This window comes from Salmo trutta, chromosome 32 (genome assembly GCF_901001165.1).
Source record: "Salmo trutta chromosome 32, fSalTru1.1, whole genome shotgun sequence".
Classification (NCBI taxonomy): domain Eukaryota; kingdom Metazoa; phylum Chordata; class Actinopteri; order Salmoniformes; family Salmonidae; genus Salmo; species Salmo trutta.
This window is the reverse complement of record NC_042988.1, coordinates 36,819,320-36,837,485: the sequence shown is the minus strand read 5'-3', so window position 1 is coordinate 36,837,485 and position 18,166 is coordinate 36,819,320. Positions and strand designations below refer to the sequence as shown.

Sequence of the window (18,166 nt, the reverse complement as noted above, 5' to 3'; positions counted from 1 at the left end):
TAGAAACCCCTCATAGGTTACCATAGTGAGTATAGAAACCCCTTATAGGTTACCATAGTGAGTATAGAAACCCCTCATAGGTCACCATAGTGAGTATAGAAACCCCTCATAGGTCACCATGGTGAGTATAGAAACCCCTCATAGGTTACCATAGTGAGTATAGAAACCCCTCATAGGTCACCATAGTGAGTATAGAAACCCCTCATAGGTTACCATGGTGAGTATAGAAACCCCTCATAGTGAGTATAGCAACCCCTCATAGGTCACCATAGTGAGTATAGAAACCCCTCATAGGTTACCATAGTGAGTATAGAAACCACTTATAGGTCACCATAGTGAGTATAGAAACCCCTCATAGGTCACCATAGTGAGTATAGAAACCCCTCATAGGTTACCATAGTGAGTATAGAAACCCCTCATAGGTTACCATAGTGAGTATAGAAACCCCTCATAGGTTACCATAGTGAGTATAGAAACCCCTCATAGGTTACCATAGTGAGTATAGAAACCCCTCATAGGTCACCATAGTGAGTATAGAAACCCCTCATAGGTTACCATAGTGAGTATAGAAACCCCTCATAGGTCACCATAGTGAGTATAGAAACCCCTCATAGGTTACCATAGTGAGTATAGAAACCCCTCATAGGTCACCATGGTGAGTATAGAAACCCCTCATAGGTTACCATAGTGAGTATAGAAACCCCTCATAGGTTACCATAGTGAGTATAGAAACCCCTCATAGGTCACCATAGTGAGTATAGAAACCCCTCATAGGTTACCATGGTGAGTATAGAAACCCCTCATAGGTTACCATAGTGAGTATAGAAACCCCTCATAGGTTACCATGGTGAGTATAGAAACCCCTCATAGGTTACCATGGTGAGTATAGAAACCCCTCATAGGTCACCATAGTGAGTATAGAAACCCCTCATAGGTTACCATAGTGAGTATAGAAACCCCTCATAGGTTACCATGGTGAGTATAGAAACCCCTCATAGGTCACCATAGTGAGTATAGAAACCCCTCATAGGTTACCATGGTGAGTATAGAAACCCCTCATAGGTTACCATAGTGAGTATAGAAACCCCTCATAGGTTACCATGGTGAGTATAGAAACCCCTCATAGGTTACCATAGTGAGTATAGAAACCCCTCATAGGTTACCATAGTGAGTATAGAAACCCCTCATAGGTTACCATAGTGAGTATAGAAACCCCTCATAGGTCACCATAGTGAGTATAGAAACCCCTCATAGGTTACCATAGTGAGTATAGAAACCCCTCATAGGTCACCATAGTGAGTATAGAAACCCCTCATAGGTTACCATGGTGAGTATAGAAACCCCTTATAGGTTACCATAGTGAGTAAAGAAACCCCTCATAGGTTACCATAGTGAGTATAGAAACCCCTCATAGGTTACCATGGTGAGTATAGAAACCCCTCATAGGTTACCATAGTGAGTATAGAAACCCCTCATAGGTTACCATAGTGAGTATAGAAACCCCTCATAGTGAGTATAGCAACCCCTCATAGGTTACCATGATGAGTATAGAAACCCCTCATAGGTCACCATAGTGAGTATAGAAACCCCTCATAGGTTACCATAGTGAGTATAGAAACCACTTATAGGTCACCATAGTGAGTATAGAAACCCCTCATAGGTCACCATAGTGAGTATAGAAACCCCTCATAGGTTACCATAGTGAGTATAGCAACCCCTCATAGGTCACCATAGTGAGTATAGAAACCCCTCATAGGTTACCATAGTGAGTATAGAAACCCCTCATAGGTTACCATAGTGAGTATAGAAACCCCTCATAGTGAGTATAGCAACCCCTCATAGGTTACCATGATGAGTATAGAAACCCCTCATAGGTCACCATAGTGAGTATAGAAACCCCTCATAGGTTACCATAGTGAGTATAGAAACCCCTCATAGGTTACCATAGTGAGTATAGAAACCCCTCATAGGTTACCATAGTGAGTATAGAAACCCCTCATAGGTTACCATGATGAGTATAGAAACCCCTCATAGGTCACCATAGTGAGTATAGAAACCCCTCATAGGTTACCATAGTGAGTATAGAAACCCCTTATAGGTTACCATAGTGAGTATAGAAACCCCTCATAGGTCACCATAGTGAGTATAGAAACCCCTCATAGTGAGTATAGCAACCCCTCATAGGTCACCATAGTGAGTATAGAAACCCCTCATAGGTTACCATAGTGAGTATAGAAACCACTTATAGGTCACCATAGTGAGTATAGAAACCCCTCATAGGTCACCATAGTGAGTATAGAAACCCCTCATAGGTTACCATAGTGAGTATAGAAACCCCTCATAGGTCACCATAGTGAGTATAGAAACCCCTCATAGGTTACCATAGTGAGTATAGAAACCACTTATAGGTCACCATAGTGAGTATAGAAACCCCTCATAGGTTACCATAGTGAGTATAGAAACCACTTATAGGTCACCATAGTGAGTATAGAAACCCCTCATAGGTCACCATAGTGAGTATAGAACCCCCTCATAGACTACAATAGGACCAGGAGTTCTTCCACTTCAGTTGAATTTCCACTTAGTCTCCTGTTGACATAAAACATGTAGAAGTCATGATTTGCTCCTATCTGTCATGTCTCCTAGCTCCTATTGTTCCAATTGAATAATAGATCAACTGGAGCCTGTTTCCTCTCCTGTGTCCCCTCAGGGCCATTCAGACTATCAACAGCACACAGACAACTTTGGGAAGGTAGGTCCCATGTCTACTCTCATACATGTACAACTTCAAGAAAAGTTATTTTTTTAAATCCCACAAAGGCTCGCTGTGAAATGCACAGCTGTCTGTTTTTGATCATTTAAATAAAGAAGAGCCCTTTGAAAATCAGAGTGCACTTGACCATAGCAACTGCTTTGTCATGGTCCACTATTTGTGTCCAAATCCTGGGTAGACTTTCTCTGCTACAGCTTTAGTACCCCCCCAACTCTCGCCAACTCCCTCTCTGAAACAAAGGGCGTTACTGTGGTGCCCAGTTGGTAATCAAAACTCTGGGCCTGGCCAGGTGGTAATGAATACCACCTCTGTTCCCTCTGAATGCAGAAACTGACCAGAGGATCTACATTTGAACAACGTTTGGATTCCAAATGGGGGTGGGAAAGAGAACGCTACTTTAGAATGATCACCGTTACATAACAAATGTTCTCTTTTTCAAACGTTGAAAGAGAGAGAAAAATATATTTGGCCAGTGTTGAATAAATGTGTTGGGGGCTGTGACGGACATTGAGATATACCTCACAGTGCTGACTGACTGGCTACTGGATGTTCAGGAAGAGGGATCTCAGATGGTGTTTTACTCATTTGGCCACTGGGTGACGCAGTGTGATCATTTTCTCTTATGAGAAAAGACCATAGTGAATATTGAATACCAACTTTGAATACCAAATGCTATAGGATTTTAATAAGTCAAGCTGCTACATAATGGCATGGTGTGTTGTTCCCCTTTCTGCCCAATGAACACATTTATGGACAATACTTCATTCCATTTAGGGGACTCAATAACTCTCTCAGAGGTTCCACCTGTATTAGCCTCTGTAAGGAATATCATACTCAGTGTAATGATATCATTCCTTTGCTGGCTTGGAATGAACATTTAGTCGTGGTTTGTCAAGTGCTACACTGTATTTATTCGTGGTCTTTGTGCATTATGGGTGTTGCAGGGTCCGAAGGGCCACAGTCCGTGGACGGGGGTGTCCCAGTTCCTCCAGACGTCCCAGAAGATTATCCAGTTTGCCTCAGGACAGGAGCCTCAGCCTGGGGACACCATCATCTATGTGGCTGGAGCCTTCGACCTCTTCCGTATCCTCTGTCTGGTGGCTCCATGAACGCACTACTTTCAATTGCATGTGTTTGATACCATTCCATTCGTTGCATTCCAGCGAATACAATGGCTGGAATACCGCATGGTGATGTCTCCCTCCACCAGCCTCCTCATATTTACCATGTCTGGTGCCAGGAGCTTTTCCTGACCATGTCTATAATATGGAGTGAGTTGATACAGTTAACTGCCAAAATAAAGGAAACACGAACATAAAGCGTCTTAATAGGGTGTTGGGCCACCACGAGCCAGAACAGCTTCATTCCGCCTTAGCATACAGTCTACAAGTGTCTGGAACTCTATTTGAGGGATGAGACACCATTATTCCACCAAAAAATCCATCATTTGGTGTTTTGTTGATGGTGGTGGAAAATGCTGTCTCAGACGTCGCTCCACAATGTCCCATAAGTGTTCAATTGGGTTAAGATCTGGTGACTGAGACGGCCATGGCATATTGTTTACATCGTTTTCCTGCTCATTCAGCGACCACTCGTGCCCTGTAGATGGGGACATTGTCATCCTATGGTGGCATTGCCATGGTAGCCAAAAATAATGTCTTTCCCAGCATTTTTTTTCATCACCCTAAGCATGATGGGATGTTAATTGCTGAATGAACTCAGGAACCACACCTTTGTGGAAGCACCTGCTTTCAATATACTTTGCATCCCTCATTTACTCAAGTGTTTCCTTTATTTTGGCAGTTACATGTACATAAGAATGGTTTGACTTGTTACTAAGGCCTTCTCTGACAGCTTTGAAGGCCCTGATTGTAGGATACATCAATGTCAGGTGACTCTATACACTCATATCTACCATGTTAGAGCAAAGAGTTGTTATTTTCTGACCATGTGACTTGACCAAGAAAAACTGGGCCATAGAAAGACAAACACCCCTCATGCTAGTGTAACCAATGTGAAATGGCTAGCTAGTTAGCGGGGTGCGCTCTAATAGCGTTTCAATCGGTGACGTCACTCGCTCTGAGACCTTGAAGTAGTTGTTCCCCTTGCTCTGCAAGGGCCGTGGCTTTTGTGGAGCGATGGGTAACGATGCCTCGAGGGTGGCTGTTGTTGATGTGTGCAGAGGGTCCCTGGTTCGAGCCCAGGTAGGGGTGAGGAGAGAGACGGAAGCTATACTGTTACACTACCTAGCTGCACTACACTTATGTGACGTAGATGTTCTGTATTTCTATAACTGGCTGGTCCTGTGGTCAGCCAAAACACCTGGGCCCAGTCATCTACAGTGTGTGGAGAGGTTTGAGATTATAGACTGGACTCAGAGGTCTAGTTTGTAGATACTATAGTTGTTGTTGTTGTCGGCCTTGACCAATGTCTTCTCAGATATCGGCCATGTGGACTTCCTGGAGGCTGTTTCCAGGCTTTCAGACAAGCCATATGTTATAGTGGGGTTACACTTTGACCAGGTGAGTCTGACAAGCCATATGTTATAGTGGGGTTACTCTTTGACCAGGTGAGTCTGACAAGCCATATGTTATAGTGGGGTTACACTTTGACCAGGTGAGTCTGACAAGCCATATGTTATAGTGGGGTTACACTTTGACCAGGTGAGTCTGACAAGCCATACGTTATAGTGGGGTTACACTTTGACCAGGTGAGTCTGACAAGCCATATGTTATAGTGGGGTTACACTTTGACCAGGTGAGTCTGACAAGCCATACGTTATAGTGGGGTTACACTTTGACCAGGTGAGTCTGACAAGCCATATGTTATAGTGGGGTTACTCTTTGACCAGGTGAGTCTGACAAGCCATATGTTATAGTGGGGTTACACTTTGACCAGGTGAGTCTGACAAGCCATACGTTATAGTGGGGTTACACTTTGACCAGGTGAGTCTGACAAGCCATATGTTATAGTGGGGTTACACTTTGACCAGGTGAGTCTGACAAGCCATACGTTATAGTGGGGTTACACTTTGACCAGGTGAGTCTGACAAGCCATATGTTATAGTGGGGTTACACTTTGACCAGGTGAGTCTGACAAGCCATATGTTATAGTGGGGTTACACTTTGACCAGGTGAGTCTGACAAGCCATATGTTATAGTGGGGTTACACTTTGACCAGGTGAGTCTGACAAGCCATATGTTATAGTGGGGTTACACTTTGACCAGGTGAGTCTGACAAGCCATATGTTATAGTGGGGTTACACTTTGACCAGGTGAGTCTGACAAGCCATATGTTATAGTGTGGTTACACTTGTCTCCTCAGTTCAGCTGTAAAACAGATCATTTAGGCTGGGATTTATAGGTCTAATGCAGCCATTTATATATCAATAAGTATACATTCTGGGTAACAATTTCTCAAGCAAGTATTTTGCAAGGACTGTCTAGGAGTGGTCTCAGTGGGGAAAGGAAAATGTAAAACTAGCTGTTATTGACAGAGAGGTTTGGAACTCTTTGTTATTGGTCTATTAACCAATTTACCGCCTGGTGATGGCTATCAAAGGCAATGATCCCACAATGTTCTCGGCGATCCCATTCACGGTAAACGCTGCATATTTCGGCTCAATCAGAAATTGCCTTTAAAAACCACAATGCCTATAACCAACCCACTGTCAAATTAAATCCTGCCACTGATAGTGGAAATTTGCGTCATCTTATTCTTACTTTTGGGTTTTGTGTGAATTTTTCAGGAGGTGAATCGCTACAAAGGGAAGAATTACCCCATTATGAACGTCCATGAGAGAACACTCAGTGTGCTGGCCTGTCGAGTAAGTTCTCTCTCCTTCTCTTTCATAAGAGATACTGTACATCTATTTTATAAGAGTCATTTTGTAAATTGTGTGTATGCGGGGCTCCCTTGTGAAAGAGACCTCGGTCTCAATGGGACTGTTAAAATAAAGGTAAAATAAAATTATGAGAAGTGATGAGTATATTAATCTAATGTGCTTCTGTTCTGTTTCTGTCTGTAGTATGTCTCTGAGGTGGTGATTGGTGCACCTTATGCAGTCACGAGAGAGTTACTAGACCACTTCAAGGTAAGGGCTCAAGACACTACACTTGTTCTGCCGAGCCATTTGAACCAGGCTGAGCATGCTAAGATTTGTGGAAACTCCAAAAGTACAGTGCATTAGTTTTGAGTCTCACCCTGCATGGTATCTACAGTGGGTTAGTGTTGGGTCTCACCCTGCATGGTATCTACAGTGGGTTAGCGTTGGGTCTCACCCTGCATGGTATCTACAGTGGGTTAGCGTTGGGTCTCACCCTGCATGGTATCTACAGTGGGTTAGTGTTGGGTCTCATCCTGCATGGTATCTACTGTGGGTTAGTGCTGGGTCTCACCCTGCATGGTATCTACAGTGGGTTAGTGTTGGGTCTTACCCTGCATGGTATCTACAGTGGGTTAGTGTTGGGTCTCATCATGCGTGGTATCTACAGTGGGTTAGTGTTGGGTCTCACCCTGCATGGTATCTACAGTGGGTTAGTGTTGAGTCTCACCCTGCATGGTATCTACAGTGGGTTAGTGTTGGGTATCACCCTGCATGGTATCTACAGTGGGTTAGTGTTGGGTCTCATAATGCATGGCATCTACAGTGGGTTAGTGTTGGGTCTCACCCTGCATGGTATCTACAGTCGGTTAGTGTTGGGTCTCACCCTGCATGGTATCTACAGTGGGTTAGTGTTGGGTCTCACCATGCATGGTATCTACAGTCGGTTAGTGTTGGGTCTCACCCTGCATGGTATCTACAGTGGGTTAGTGTTGGGTCTCATCATGCGTGGTATCTACAGTGGGTTAGTGTTGGGTCTCATCATGCGTGGTATCTACAGTGGGTTAGTGTTGGGTCTCACCCTGCATGGTATCTACAGTGGGTTAGTGTTGGGTCTCACCCTGCATGGTATCTACAGTGGGTTAGTGTTGGGTCTCATCCTGCATGGTATCTACAGTGGGTTAGTGTTGGGTCTCACCCTGTATGTTATCTACAGTCGGTTAGTGTTGGGTCTCACCCTGCATGGTATCTACAGTGGGTTAGTTTTGGGTCTCACCCTGCATGGTATCTACAGTGGGTTAGTGTTGGGTCTCATCATGCATGGTATCTACAGTGGGTTAGTGTTGGGTCTCACCCTGCATGGTATCTACAGTGGGTTAGTGTTGGGTCTCACCCTGCATGGTATCTACAGTGGGTTAGTGTTGGGTCTCACCCTGCATGGTATCTACAGTGGGTTAGTGTTGGGTCTCACCCTGCATGGTATCTACAGTGGGTTAGTGTTGGGTCTCACCCTGCATGGTATCTACAGTGGGTTAGTGTTGGGTCTCATCATGCGTGGTATCTACAGTGGGTTAGTGTTGGGTCTCACCCTGCGTGGTATCTACAGTGGGTTAGTGTTGGGTCTCATCATGCGTGTTATCTACAGTGGGTTAGTGTTGGGTCTCACCCTGCATGGTATCTACAGTGGGTTAGTGTTGGGTCTCATCATGCGTGTTATCTACAGTGGGTTAGTGTTGGGTCTCACCCTGCATGGTATCTACAGTGGGTTAGTGTTGGGTCTCATCATGCGTGGTATCTACAGTGGGTTAGTGTTGGGTCTCACCCTGCATGGTATCTACAGTGGGTTAGTGTTGGGTCTCATCATGCGTGGTATCTACAGTGGGTTAGTGTTGGGTCTCATCATGCGTGGTATGTACAGTGGGTTAGTGTTGGGTCTCATCATGCGTGGTATCTACAGTGGGTTAGTGTTGGGTCTCATCATGCATGGTATCTACAGTGGGTTAGTGTTGGGTCTCATCATGCGTGGTATCTACAGTGGGTTAGTGTTGGGTCTCACCCTGCGTGGTATCTACAGTGGGTTAGTGTTGGGTCTCACCCTGCGTGGTATCTACAGTGGGTTAGTGTTGGGTCTCATCATGCGTGGTCTACTTCTGCAGGTGGACCTTGTGTGTCATGGGAAGACAGAGGTGCATCCTGACAAAGACGGGTCTGACCCGTATGCCGTGAGTACCCTGCAACTTTTTCTGACACAACTCTGTTACTAAAAAACAATGTGCTGGTGCACTCCAATTGATAGAAACTATAAGGCCATGGGGACTTGGTATAAGGTGCTCTTTGAAAGGGTAGACTATGACTGGCAGAAAACTACAAGGCCATGGGGACTTGGTATATTTTACATTTACGTAATTTAGCAGACGCTCTTATCCAGAGCAATTAGGGTAAAGTGACTTGCTCAAAGGCACATCAACAGATTTTTCACCTAGTCAGCTCAGAGATTCGAACCAGCAACCTTTCGGTTACTGGCCCAATACACTTAACCGCTAGACTACCTGCCGCCGTATAAGATGCTCTTTGAAAGGGTAGTGTATGACTAGCAGAAAACCAAAGGGGATAATGGCCACCACTTTAGTAAATGAAAAATGTTGAACAATTTATCATGGGGCTTACAGTACTTTTCCCATCAAGGCATTCTCACAGAAAAATGTAGGGATGAACTTCTTCATTTAAAAGGCCTTTGTTACTTGGTTACTAAGTGGTTACAATGTATTTGGAAGACTAATATAATATACAGTATAGTATATAATAACATATGCCATTTTGCAAACTTTTATCCAAAGCTTGCAATGTCTAAGTGAATGTTTAAGTGTGGACTGTGTTTCTCTAAATGCAGGAGCCCAGAAAGAAAGGAATACTGCACACTGTGGACAGTATGAACAGCCTCACCACTGATAGTATTGTTCAGAGGATCATCAAAAACAGGTAAGGGCAGGAAGAAGTGAGATAACCTGGTATGTCACATCATCATGATAATATCTCTGTAGTTGTAATGATGTTAAGGTCACATCATCATGATAATATCTCTGTAGTTGTAATGATGTTAAGGTCACGTCATCATGATAATATCTCTGTAGTTGTAATGATGCTAAGGTCACATCATCATGATAATATCTCTGTAGTTGTAATGATGTTAAGGTCACGTCGTCATGATAATATCTCTGTAGTTGTAATGATGCTAAGGTCACGTCATCATGATAACATCTCTGTAGTTGTAATGATGTTAAGGTCACGTCGTCATGATAATATCTCTGTAGTTGTAATGATGCTAAGGTCACGTCATCATGATAATATCTCTGTAGTTGTAATGATGCTAAGGTCACGTCATCATGATAATATCTCTGTAGTTGTAATGATGTTAAGGTCACGTCATCATGATAATATCTCTGTAGTTGTAATGATGTTAAGGTCACGTCATCATGATAATATCTCTGTAGTTGTAATGATGCTAAGGTCACGTCATCATGATAATATCTCTGTAGTTGTAATGATGCTAAGGTCACGTCGTCATGATAATATCTCTGTAGTTGTAATGATGCTAAGGTCACGTCATCATGATAATATCTCTGTAGTTGTAATGATGCTAAGGTCACGTCATCATGATAATATCTCTGTAGTTGTAATGATGTTAAGGTCACGTCATCATGATAATATCTCTGTAGTTGTAATGATGCTAAGGTCACGTCATCATGATAATATCTCTGTAGTTGTAATGATGTTAAGGTCACGTCGTCATGATAATATCTCTGTAGTTGTAATGATGTTAAGGTCACGTCATCATGATAATATCTCTGTAGTTGTAATGATGCTAAGGTCACGTCATCATGATAATATCTCTGTAGTTGTAATGATGTTAAGGTCACGTCATCATGATAATATCTCTGTAGTTGTAATGATGTTAAGGTCACGTCATCATGATAATATCTCTGTAGTTGTAATGATGCTAAGGTCACGTCATCATGATAATATCTCTGTAGTTGTAATGATGCTAAGGTCACGTCATCATGATAATATCTCTGTAGTTGTAATGATGCTAAGGTCACGTCATCATGATAATATCTCTGTAGTTGTAATGATGCTAAGGTCACGTCATCATGATAATATCTCTGTAGTTGTAATGATGCTAAGGTCAAGTCATCATGATAATATCTCTGTAGTTGTAATGATGCTAAGGTCACGTCATCATGATAATATCTCTGTAGTTGTAATGATGCTAAGGTCACGTCATCATGATAATATCTCTGTAGTTGTAATGATGCTAAGGTCACGTCATCATGATAATATCTCTGTAGTTGTAATGATGTTAAGGTCACGTCATCATGATAATATCTCTGTAGTTGTAATGATGTTAAGGTCACATCATCATGATAATATCTCTGTAGTTGTAATGATGCTAAGGTCACGTCATCATGATAATATCTCTGTAGTTGTAATGATGTTAAGGTCACGTCATCATGATAATATCTCTGTAGTTGTAATGATGCTAAGGTCACGTCATCATGATAATATCTCTGTAGTTGTAATGATGTTAAGGTCACGTCATCATGATAATATCTCTGTAGTTGTAATGATGCTAAGGTCACGTCGTCATGATAATATCTCTGTAGTTGTAATGATGTTAAGGTCACGTCATCATGATAATATCTCTGTAGTTGTAATGATGCTAAGGTCACGTCGTCATGATAATATCTCTGTAGTTGTAATGATGTTAAGGTCACGTCATCATGATAATATCTCTGTAGTTGTAATGATGCTAAGGTCACGTCATCATGATAATATCTCTGTAGTTGTAATGATGTTAAGGTCACGTCATCATGATAATATCTCTGTAGTTGTAATGATGCTAAGGTCACGTCATCATGATAATATCTCTGTAGTTGTAATGATGCTAAGGTCACGTCATCATGATAATATCTCTGTAGTTGTAATGATGTTAAGGTCACGTCGTCATGATAATATCTCTGTAGTTGTAATGATGCTAAGGTCACGTCATCATGATAATATCTCTGTAGTTGTAATGATGCTAAGGTCACGTCATCATGATAATATCTCTGTAGTTGTAATGATGTTAAGGTCACGTCATCATGATAATATCTCTGTAGTTGTAATGATGCTAAGGTCACGTCATCATGATAATATCTCTGTAGTTGTAATGATGTTAAGGTCACGTCATCATGATAATATCTCTGTAGTTGTAATGATGCTAAGGTCACGTCATCATGATAATATCTCTGTAGTTGTAATGATGCTAAGGTCACGTCATCATGATAATATCTCTGTAGTTGTAATGATGTTAAGGTCACGTCATCATGATAATATCTCTGTAGTTGTAATGATGCTAAGGTCACGTCATCATGATAATATCTCTGTAGTTGTAATGATGTTAAGGTCACGTCATCATGATAATATTGGGGAAAAGTAAAGAAAGTCACACACTATATTACTCCCAGTAACCTTTCTCTACTTTGTAAGTGTATGAACCATTTGTCTGAACCTGCACAGCATTTTGGGTATGCGTTTTCAGCTCCCACTATAAAATGATATAATAACACTATCTACCATTTAGCAGATTGTTCTATCCAAAGCGACTTACAGTCATGCATGCATACATTTTACGTACAGGTAGTCCCGGGAATCAAACCCACTATCCTGGTGTTGCAAGCATCATGTGCTACCAAGACATTCCAATTATACTATACTCTATATCACAGAAGGGTAAATATTCCATGCGTTACCATACTATTGAAACCTGCCCTCTGTGTCCCCTGCGATGTAGGCTGCTGTTCGAGGCCAGGAACCAGAAGAAAGAGGCCAAAGAGATGGCTGTGATCCAGGCCATGAAGAGAAGAGAGGAGGAGAAGGGCAAGGAGAGAGCCCAGGCTGTGCTCTAGGACGACAGGCCCGAAGGAGCACTCCCACCACGAGGAAGCATTGACCACCCTCAGGGTCAATCTGAGACTGACTAAATCCAATACATCTAACCCCCACCACCAATGCAGCGCAGTCAATCCACCTCACCTGTGTTCCAACTCCCAACCAACACCCTCCAGGTCACACACTCTCCTTACCAACAGCCAGACAGCGAGCCTTTGTTTTCAACATGCAGTATTCTTACAATGGGAGTTCTGTTGTAGGTTTGACATGGTAACATGTTAGGTGAGGCTGTTTTCTTTGTCTTTATATCTTAATACAGGCTGAATGGATTTACATGTTCTTTATTTCTTATGGTTTCACAAACCACCCAAACAATATAGACCTCTCACTGTCTCCCATTCCCTCACTGAGTTATAACCAGACAAGGATCAAGAAGGCCCAGCATAGTCACTGAGTTATAACCAGCCAGACAAGGAACCAGAAGGACCAACATAGTCATTGGGTTATAACCAGACAAGGAACCAGAAGTCCCAACATAGTCATTGGGTTATAACCAGACAGGGAACCAGAAGGCCCAACATAGTCACTGAGTTATAACCAGACTGGGAACCAGAAGGCCCAACATAGTCACTGAGTTATAACCAGCCAGACTGGGAACCAGAAGGACCAACATAGTCACTGAGTTATAACCAGACTGGGAACCAGAAGGACCAACATAGTCACTGAGTTATAATCAGACAAGGAACCAGAAGGACCAACATAGTCACTGAGTTATAACCAGCCAGACTGGGAACCTGAAGGACCAACATAGTCACTGAGTTATAACCAGCCAGACTGGGAACCAGAAGGACCAACATAGTCACTGAGTTATAATCAGACAAGGAACCAGAAGGACCAACATAGTCACTGAGTTATAACCAGCCAGACAAGGAACCAGAAGGACCAACATAGTCATTGGGTTATAACCAGACAAGGAACCAGAAGTCCCAACATAGTCATTGGGTTATAACCAGACAGGGAACCAGAAGGCCCAACATAGTCACTGAGTTATAACCAGACTGGGAACCAGAAGGCCCAACATAGTCACTGAGTGATAACCAGACAAGGAACCAGAAGGCCCAACATAGTCACTGAGTTATAATCAGACAAGGAACCAGAAGGACCAACATAGTCACTGAGTTATAACCAGACTGGGAACCAGAAGGACCAACATAGTCACTGAGTTATAATCAGACAAGGAACCAGAAGGACCAACATAGTCACTGAGTTATAACCAGCCAGACAAGGAACCAGAAGGACCAACATAGTCATTGGGTTATAACCAGACAAGGAACCAGAAGTCCCAACATAGTCATTGGGTTATAACCAGACAGGGAACCAGAAGGCCCAACATAGTCACTGAGTTATAACCAGACTGGGAACCAGAAGGCCCAACATAGTCACTGAGTGATAACCAGACAAGGAACCAGAAGGCCCAACATAGTCACTGAGTTATAATCAGACAAGGAACCAGAAGGACCAACATAGTCACTGAGTTATAACCAGACTGGGAACCAGAAGGACCAACATAGTCACTGAGTTATAATCAGACAAGGAACCAGAAGGACCAACATAGTCACTGAGTTATAACCAGCCAGACTGGGAACCAGAAGGACCAACATAGTCACTGAGTTATAACCAGCCAGACAGGGAACCAGAAGGCCCAACATAGTCACTGAGTTATAACCAGACAGGAAACCAGAAGGCCCAACATAGTCACTGAGTTATAACCAGCCAGACAGGGAACCAGAAGGCCCAACATAGTCACTGAGTTATAACCAGACAAGGAACCAGAAGTCCCAACATAGTCACTGAGTTATAACCAGACTGGGAACCAGAAGGCCCAGCATAGTCACTGAGTTATAACCAGTCAGACTGGGAACCAGAAGGCCCAGCATAGTCACTGAGTTATAACCAGTCAGACAGGGAACCAGAAGGACCAACATAGTCACTGAGTTATAACCAGACAGGGAACCAGAAGGCCCAACATAGTCACTGAGTTATAACCAGACAGGGAACCAGAAGGACCAACATAGTCACTGAGTTATAACCAGACAAGGAACCAGAAGGACCAACATAGTCACTGAGTTATAACCAGTCAGACTGGGAACCAGAAGGCCCAGCATAGTCACTGAGTTATAACCAGTCAGACTGGGAACCAGAAGGCCCAGCATAGTCACTGAGTTATAACCAGCCAGACAAGGAACCAGAAGGCCCAACATAGTCACTGAGTTATAACCAGTCAGACTGGGAACCAGAAGGACCAACATAGTCACTGAGTTATAACCAGACAAGGAACCAGAAGGCCCAACATAGTCACTGAGTTATAACCAGACAGACAGGAAACCAGAAGGCCCAACATAGTCACTGAGTTATAACCAGCCAGACAAGGAACCAGAAGGCCCAACATAGTCACTGAGTTATAACCAGTCAGACAGGGAACCAGAAGGACCAACATAGTCACTGAGTTATAACCAGACAGGGAACCAGAAGGACCAACATAGTCACTGAGTTATAACCAGCCAGACTGGGAACCAGAAGGCCCAAAATAGTCACTGAGTTATATCCAGACAGGGAACCAGAAGCACCAACATAGTCATTGAGTTATAATCAGACAGGGAACCAGAAGGACCAACATAGTCACTGAGTTATAACCAGACTGGGAACCAGAAAGACCAACATAGTCACTGAGTTATAACCAGTCAGACAGGGAACCAGAAGGACCAACATAGTCACTGAGTTATAACCAGTCAGACAGGGAACCAGAAGGCCCAACATAGTCACTGAGTTATAACCAGACTGGGAACCAGAAGGACCAACATAGTCACTGAGTTATAACCAGCCAGACAGGGAACCAGAAGGCCCAACATAGTCTTGTGGAACCAGACAGGTGTGTCTCTAAATAAATCTGGCTGTGCAAGTTAACGCCAGACTAATATTTGTTTTCTAAATAATTATCATAACCAAAGTTATTTTTCTTGGGGTTGATTGAGCTTTATTAAACAGGAGAATTATGAATGATTCATTTCTGGGAGAAATAGTGTGGTTAGGTTGAAGTCTGTCGGCCGAGGCTTGGACTTGTTGCTTTGGAGACCCATCAAACCACCTCTGCTGCTCCTCGCACAGCGATTATTGAACAACCAACACATTGCATGCATCCAAAATGGCACCCTTTTTCCTATATAGTGCACTATTTTTAACATGGACCCGATGGTCATTTGTAATGCATTAAATAGGGAATAGGGTGTCATTTCGGATGCAGCCGTTGTCATTCTCCAAGGGACTGTTGCTGTTGTCATCGTGGCAATGGGCTGATCCCCTCACAACTTACAGTCCTATCTTATCTATCTCTGTATATATGTACTGTATGTATGTATTATAAATTAATATTAACCAGGAGAACTCTCTGGAAGATGTTGAAACCACTAGAGGTGTTCAGGGATGGGTTTGAAAATGTACCATCTCTGTGAGAGCCGATTGGTCGATTTTACCTTGGGACAAGCTGAGGTCATTAATGATTCAAGCTTTCTATCAGAGACTACCCTCAGCTTTCGGACAGTTTTAATCACTTTCTAGAAGTGAAACGGAATTAAATATTACACTCTTAGAAAAAAGGGTTCCAAAAGGCTTATTCAGCTGTGCCCATAGGAGAACCCTTTTGGGTTCCAAGTAGAACCCTTTTTGGTTCCATTTTGAATCCAGGTAGAACCCTTTTGGCAACCCAAAAAGTTTCTACCCGGAACCAAAAAGGGTACTTCAAGGGTTCTCCTATGGGGACAGCTGAAGAACCCTTTTGGGTTCTATATAGCACCTTTTGTGTAGATGGGCCAACCTATAGGACCTCATGTAGATAATACTACCAGAACATACTGACTGGAAAGCCTTGGAACTGTTCTATGTTATAGAATGAATCTATAATATAGATAGAACGGTTCTCCACTACAACAAATGCAAACTATTATTCCAGGACCCATTGCCCAACCTTTGAGCGCAGTTCTTGTTTTAACCACAGCAGGTCACTCTTCCTCTGTAAAAGACACTTATCCTTGCACATTCTGGTAGAGCACTGAACTGAGTTTTAACCAGATGCTTTTAATGGCAAATTATTTTAAACGATAGGAGATTATGAAATATGTACGGTGCTGTTAACTTAGATAAACTAATGACCTTTTACTGTCATCTGATCAAAAGTCTTAATCAAACCTCTGGAGAAAAAAAATCACCATTTCAAAACGTTAATCGGATTAAATACTATATTTTTCATAAATGTATATTTTTCAGTCAGACCACCTCGACATGAACTCTGGTTGGTTTCATATGTTTCAAAAGCATATAAAACGTTGTCTGTCTATAAAGTTGGAATGTATTCAATGTACTGTATAGGCTACAGTGTTATCCTATGTTATTGACAACTCTGATCTTCTAAATGACAAACGCTGTGGAATTTGGTACAGTATATTATCATTGTTAATAATAACAACTCCATCTGAAAAACTGTGTTGGTTGGTCATCTTGACTTTGTCTCTGTATTTTAAAAACGATTTTACTAATAGGTGTGTTAGGGTGATATTGTTTGCTGCCTAGTTGTTCTTAAAGGATCGATTTACAGCAACAACAAAAATATTGTTTTGTATTTTGTTAATTAGACCATGCATGTCAGCAGTTAAGGTCTCTCTCTATTCAATCAGTATCGCGGAAATTCAGTGTTACAGCGTGGTTGAAATTTAAAGGCAATGTTCCCGCGTTAGCAGAGACTGCATTAACGGTAAAAGCTGCATAGGTCGGCTCAATCGGAAATTACCTGTGAATTTCGATCAGGCAATCTGTAACGCTTCTGCAATACAGATTGAATAGAGCCTTAAGTTTTCAAGATAGGGAACTTTAGCTAAAAATAAAAGTGTGATGAGGGTGCGATTTGCATCATCACACTTTTAGCTTTTTACTAAAAGTGCTCTATCATGACAACTTAGGGTCTTGCACCATATCTACAGTGGACTAATGAGCAAAATACTTGAAGATGATTTGAGTAAAGTGATCATTATAGGCAAAGGCATTATAAAGGTAATCAACAGCATTCATTAAAGAGTATGAGGTCATGTGTTGAACAGATAGGTGGACCTTTGATCAGCCGAAATTACGGTCAAATTGCATCTATCAATCACTTCATACTACTAAGTCGGGAAATGTCAGTTCATTACTTTGACAATTTTTAATTAGCCCGAGCCTAATTAGCGTGCAGTGTATCCTCATTCCTCATACAGAAAAGTGATATATTGAACATACAGTGGAGAATTAACACTTTCTATGAAGTAGGTCAACATTTGTACAATGCTTTATATTATAATATCCTTTATAATGCATTATGACACTGACTATACACTGAGTGTACAAAATATTACATTCCTAATATTGAGTTACACCCCCTTTTGCCCTCAGAACAGCCTCAATTCGTTGGGGCATGGACTCTACAAGGTGTTGAAAGCGTTCCACAGGGATGCTGGCCCAGGTTGACTCCAATGCTTCCCACAGTTGGGTCAAGTTGGCTGGATGTCCTTTGGGTGGTGGACCAGTCTTGATACACTCGTAAAACTTGAGCGTGGAAA

At 42.4% G+C, this 18,166-nt stretch overlaps 1 protein-coding gene across 2 annotated transcripts in view; it reads left to right on the top strand.

Moving 5' to 3' along the window:
* LOC115171807 (ethanolamine-phosphate cytidylyltransferase) overlaps positions 1–17,184 on the top strand; it is a 39,133-nt gene extending 21,949 nt beyond the window's left edge. Inside the window, exons 6-13 of one of the 2 annotated variants that reach the window (XM_029728957.1) lie at positions 2,711–2,752; positions 3,718–3,856; positions 5,213–5,295; positions 6,522–6,599; positions 6,801–6,866; positions 8,753–8,818; positions 9,487–9,575; positions 12,427–17,184. In XM_029728957.1, coding sequence (XP_029584817.1) covers positions 2,711–2,752; positions 3,718–3,856; positions 5,213–5,295; positions 6,522–6,599; positions 6,801–6,866; positions 8,753–8,818; positions 9,487–9,575; positions 12,427–12,541 — 678 coding nt within the window. In that variant the 3' untranslated portion in view covers positions 12,542–17,184. Of the gene's footprint in view, positions 1–2,710; positions 2,753–3,708; positions 3,857–5,212; positions 5,296–6,521; positions 6,600–6,800; positions 6,867–8,752; positions 8,819–9,486; positions 9,576–12,426 lie in introns of both variants that reach the window. The other variant, XM_029728956.1, reaches the window with a different exon arrangement.
* The last annotated feature ends 982 nt before the right edge of the window (positions 17,185–18,166 follow it).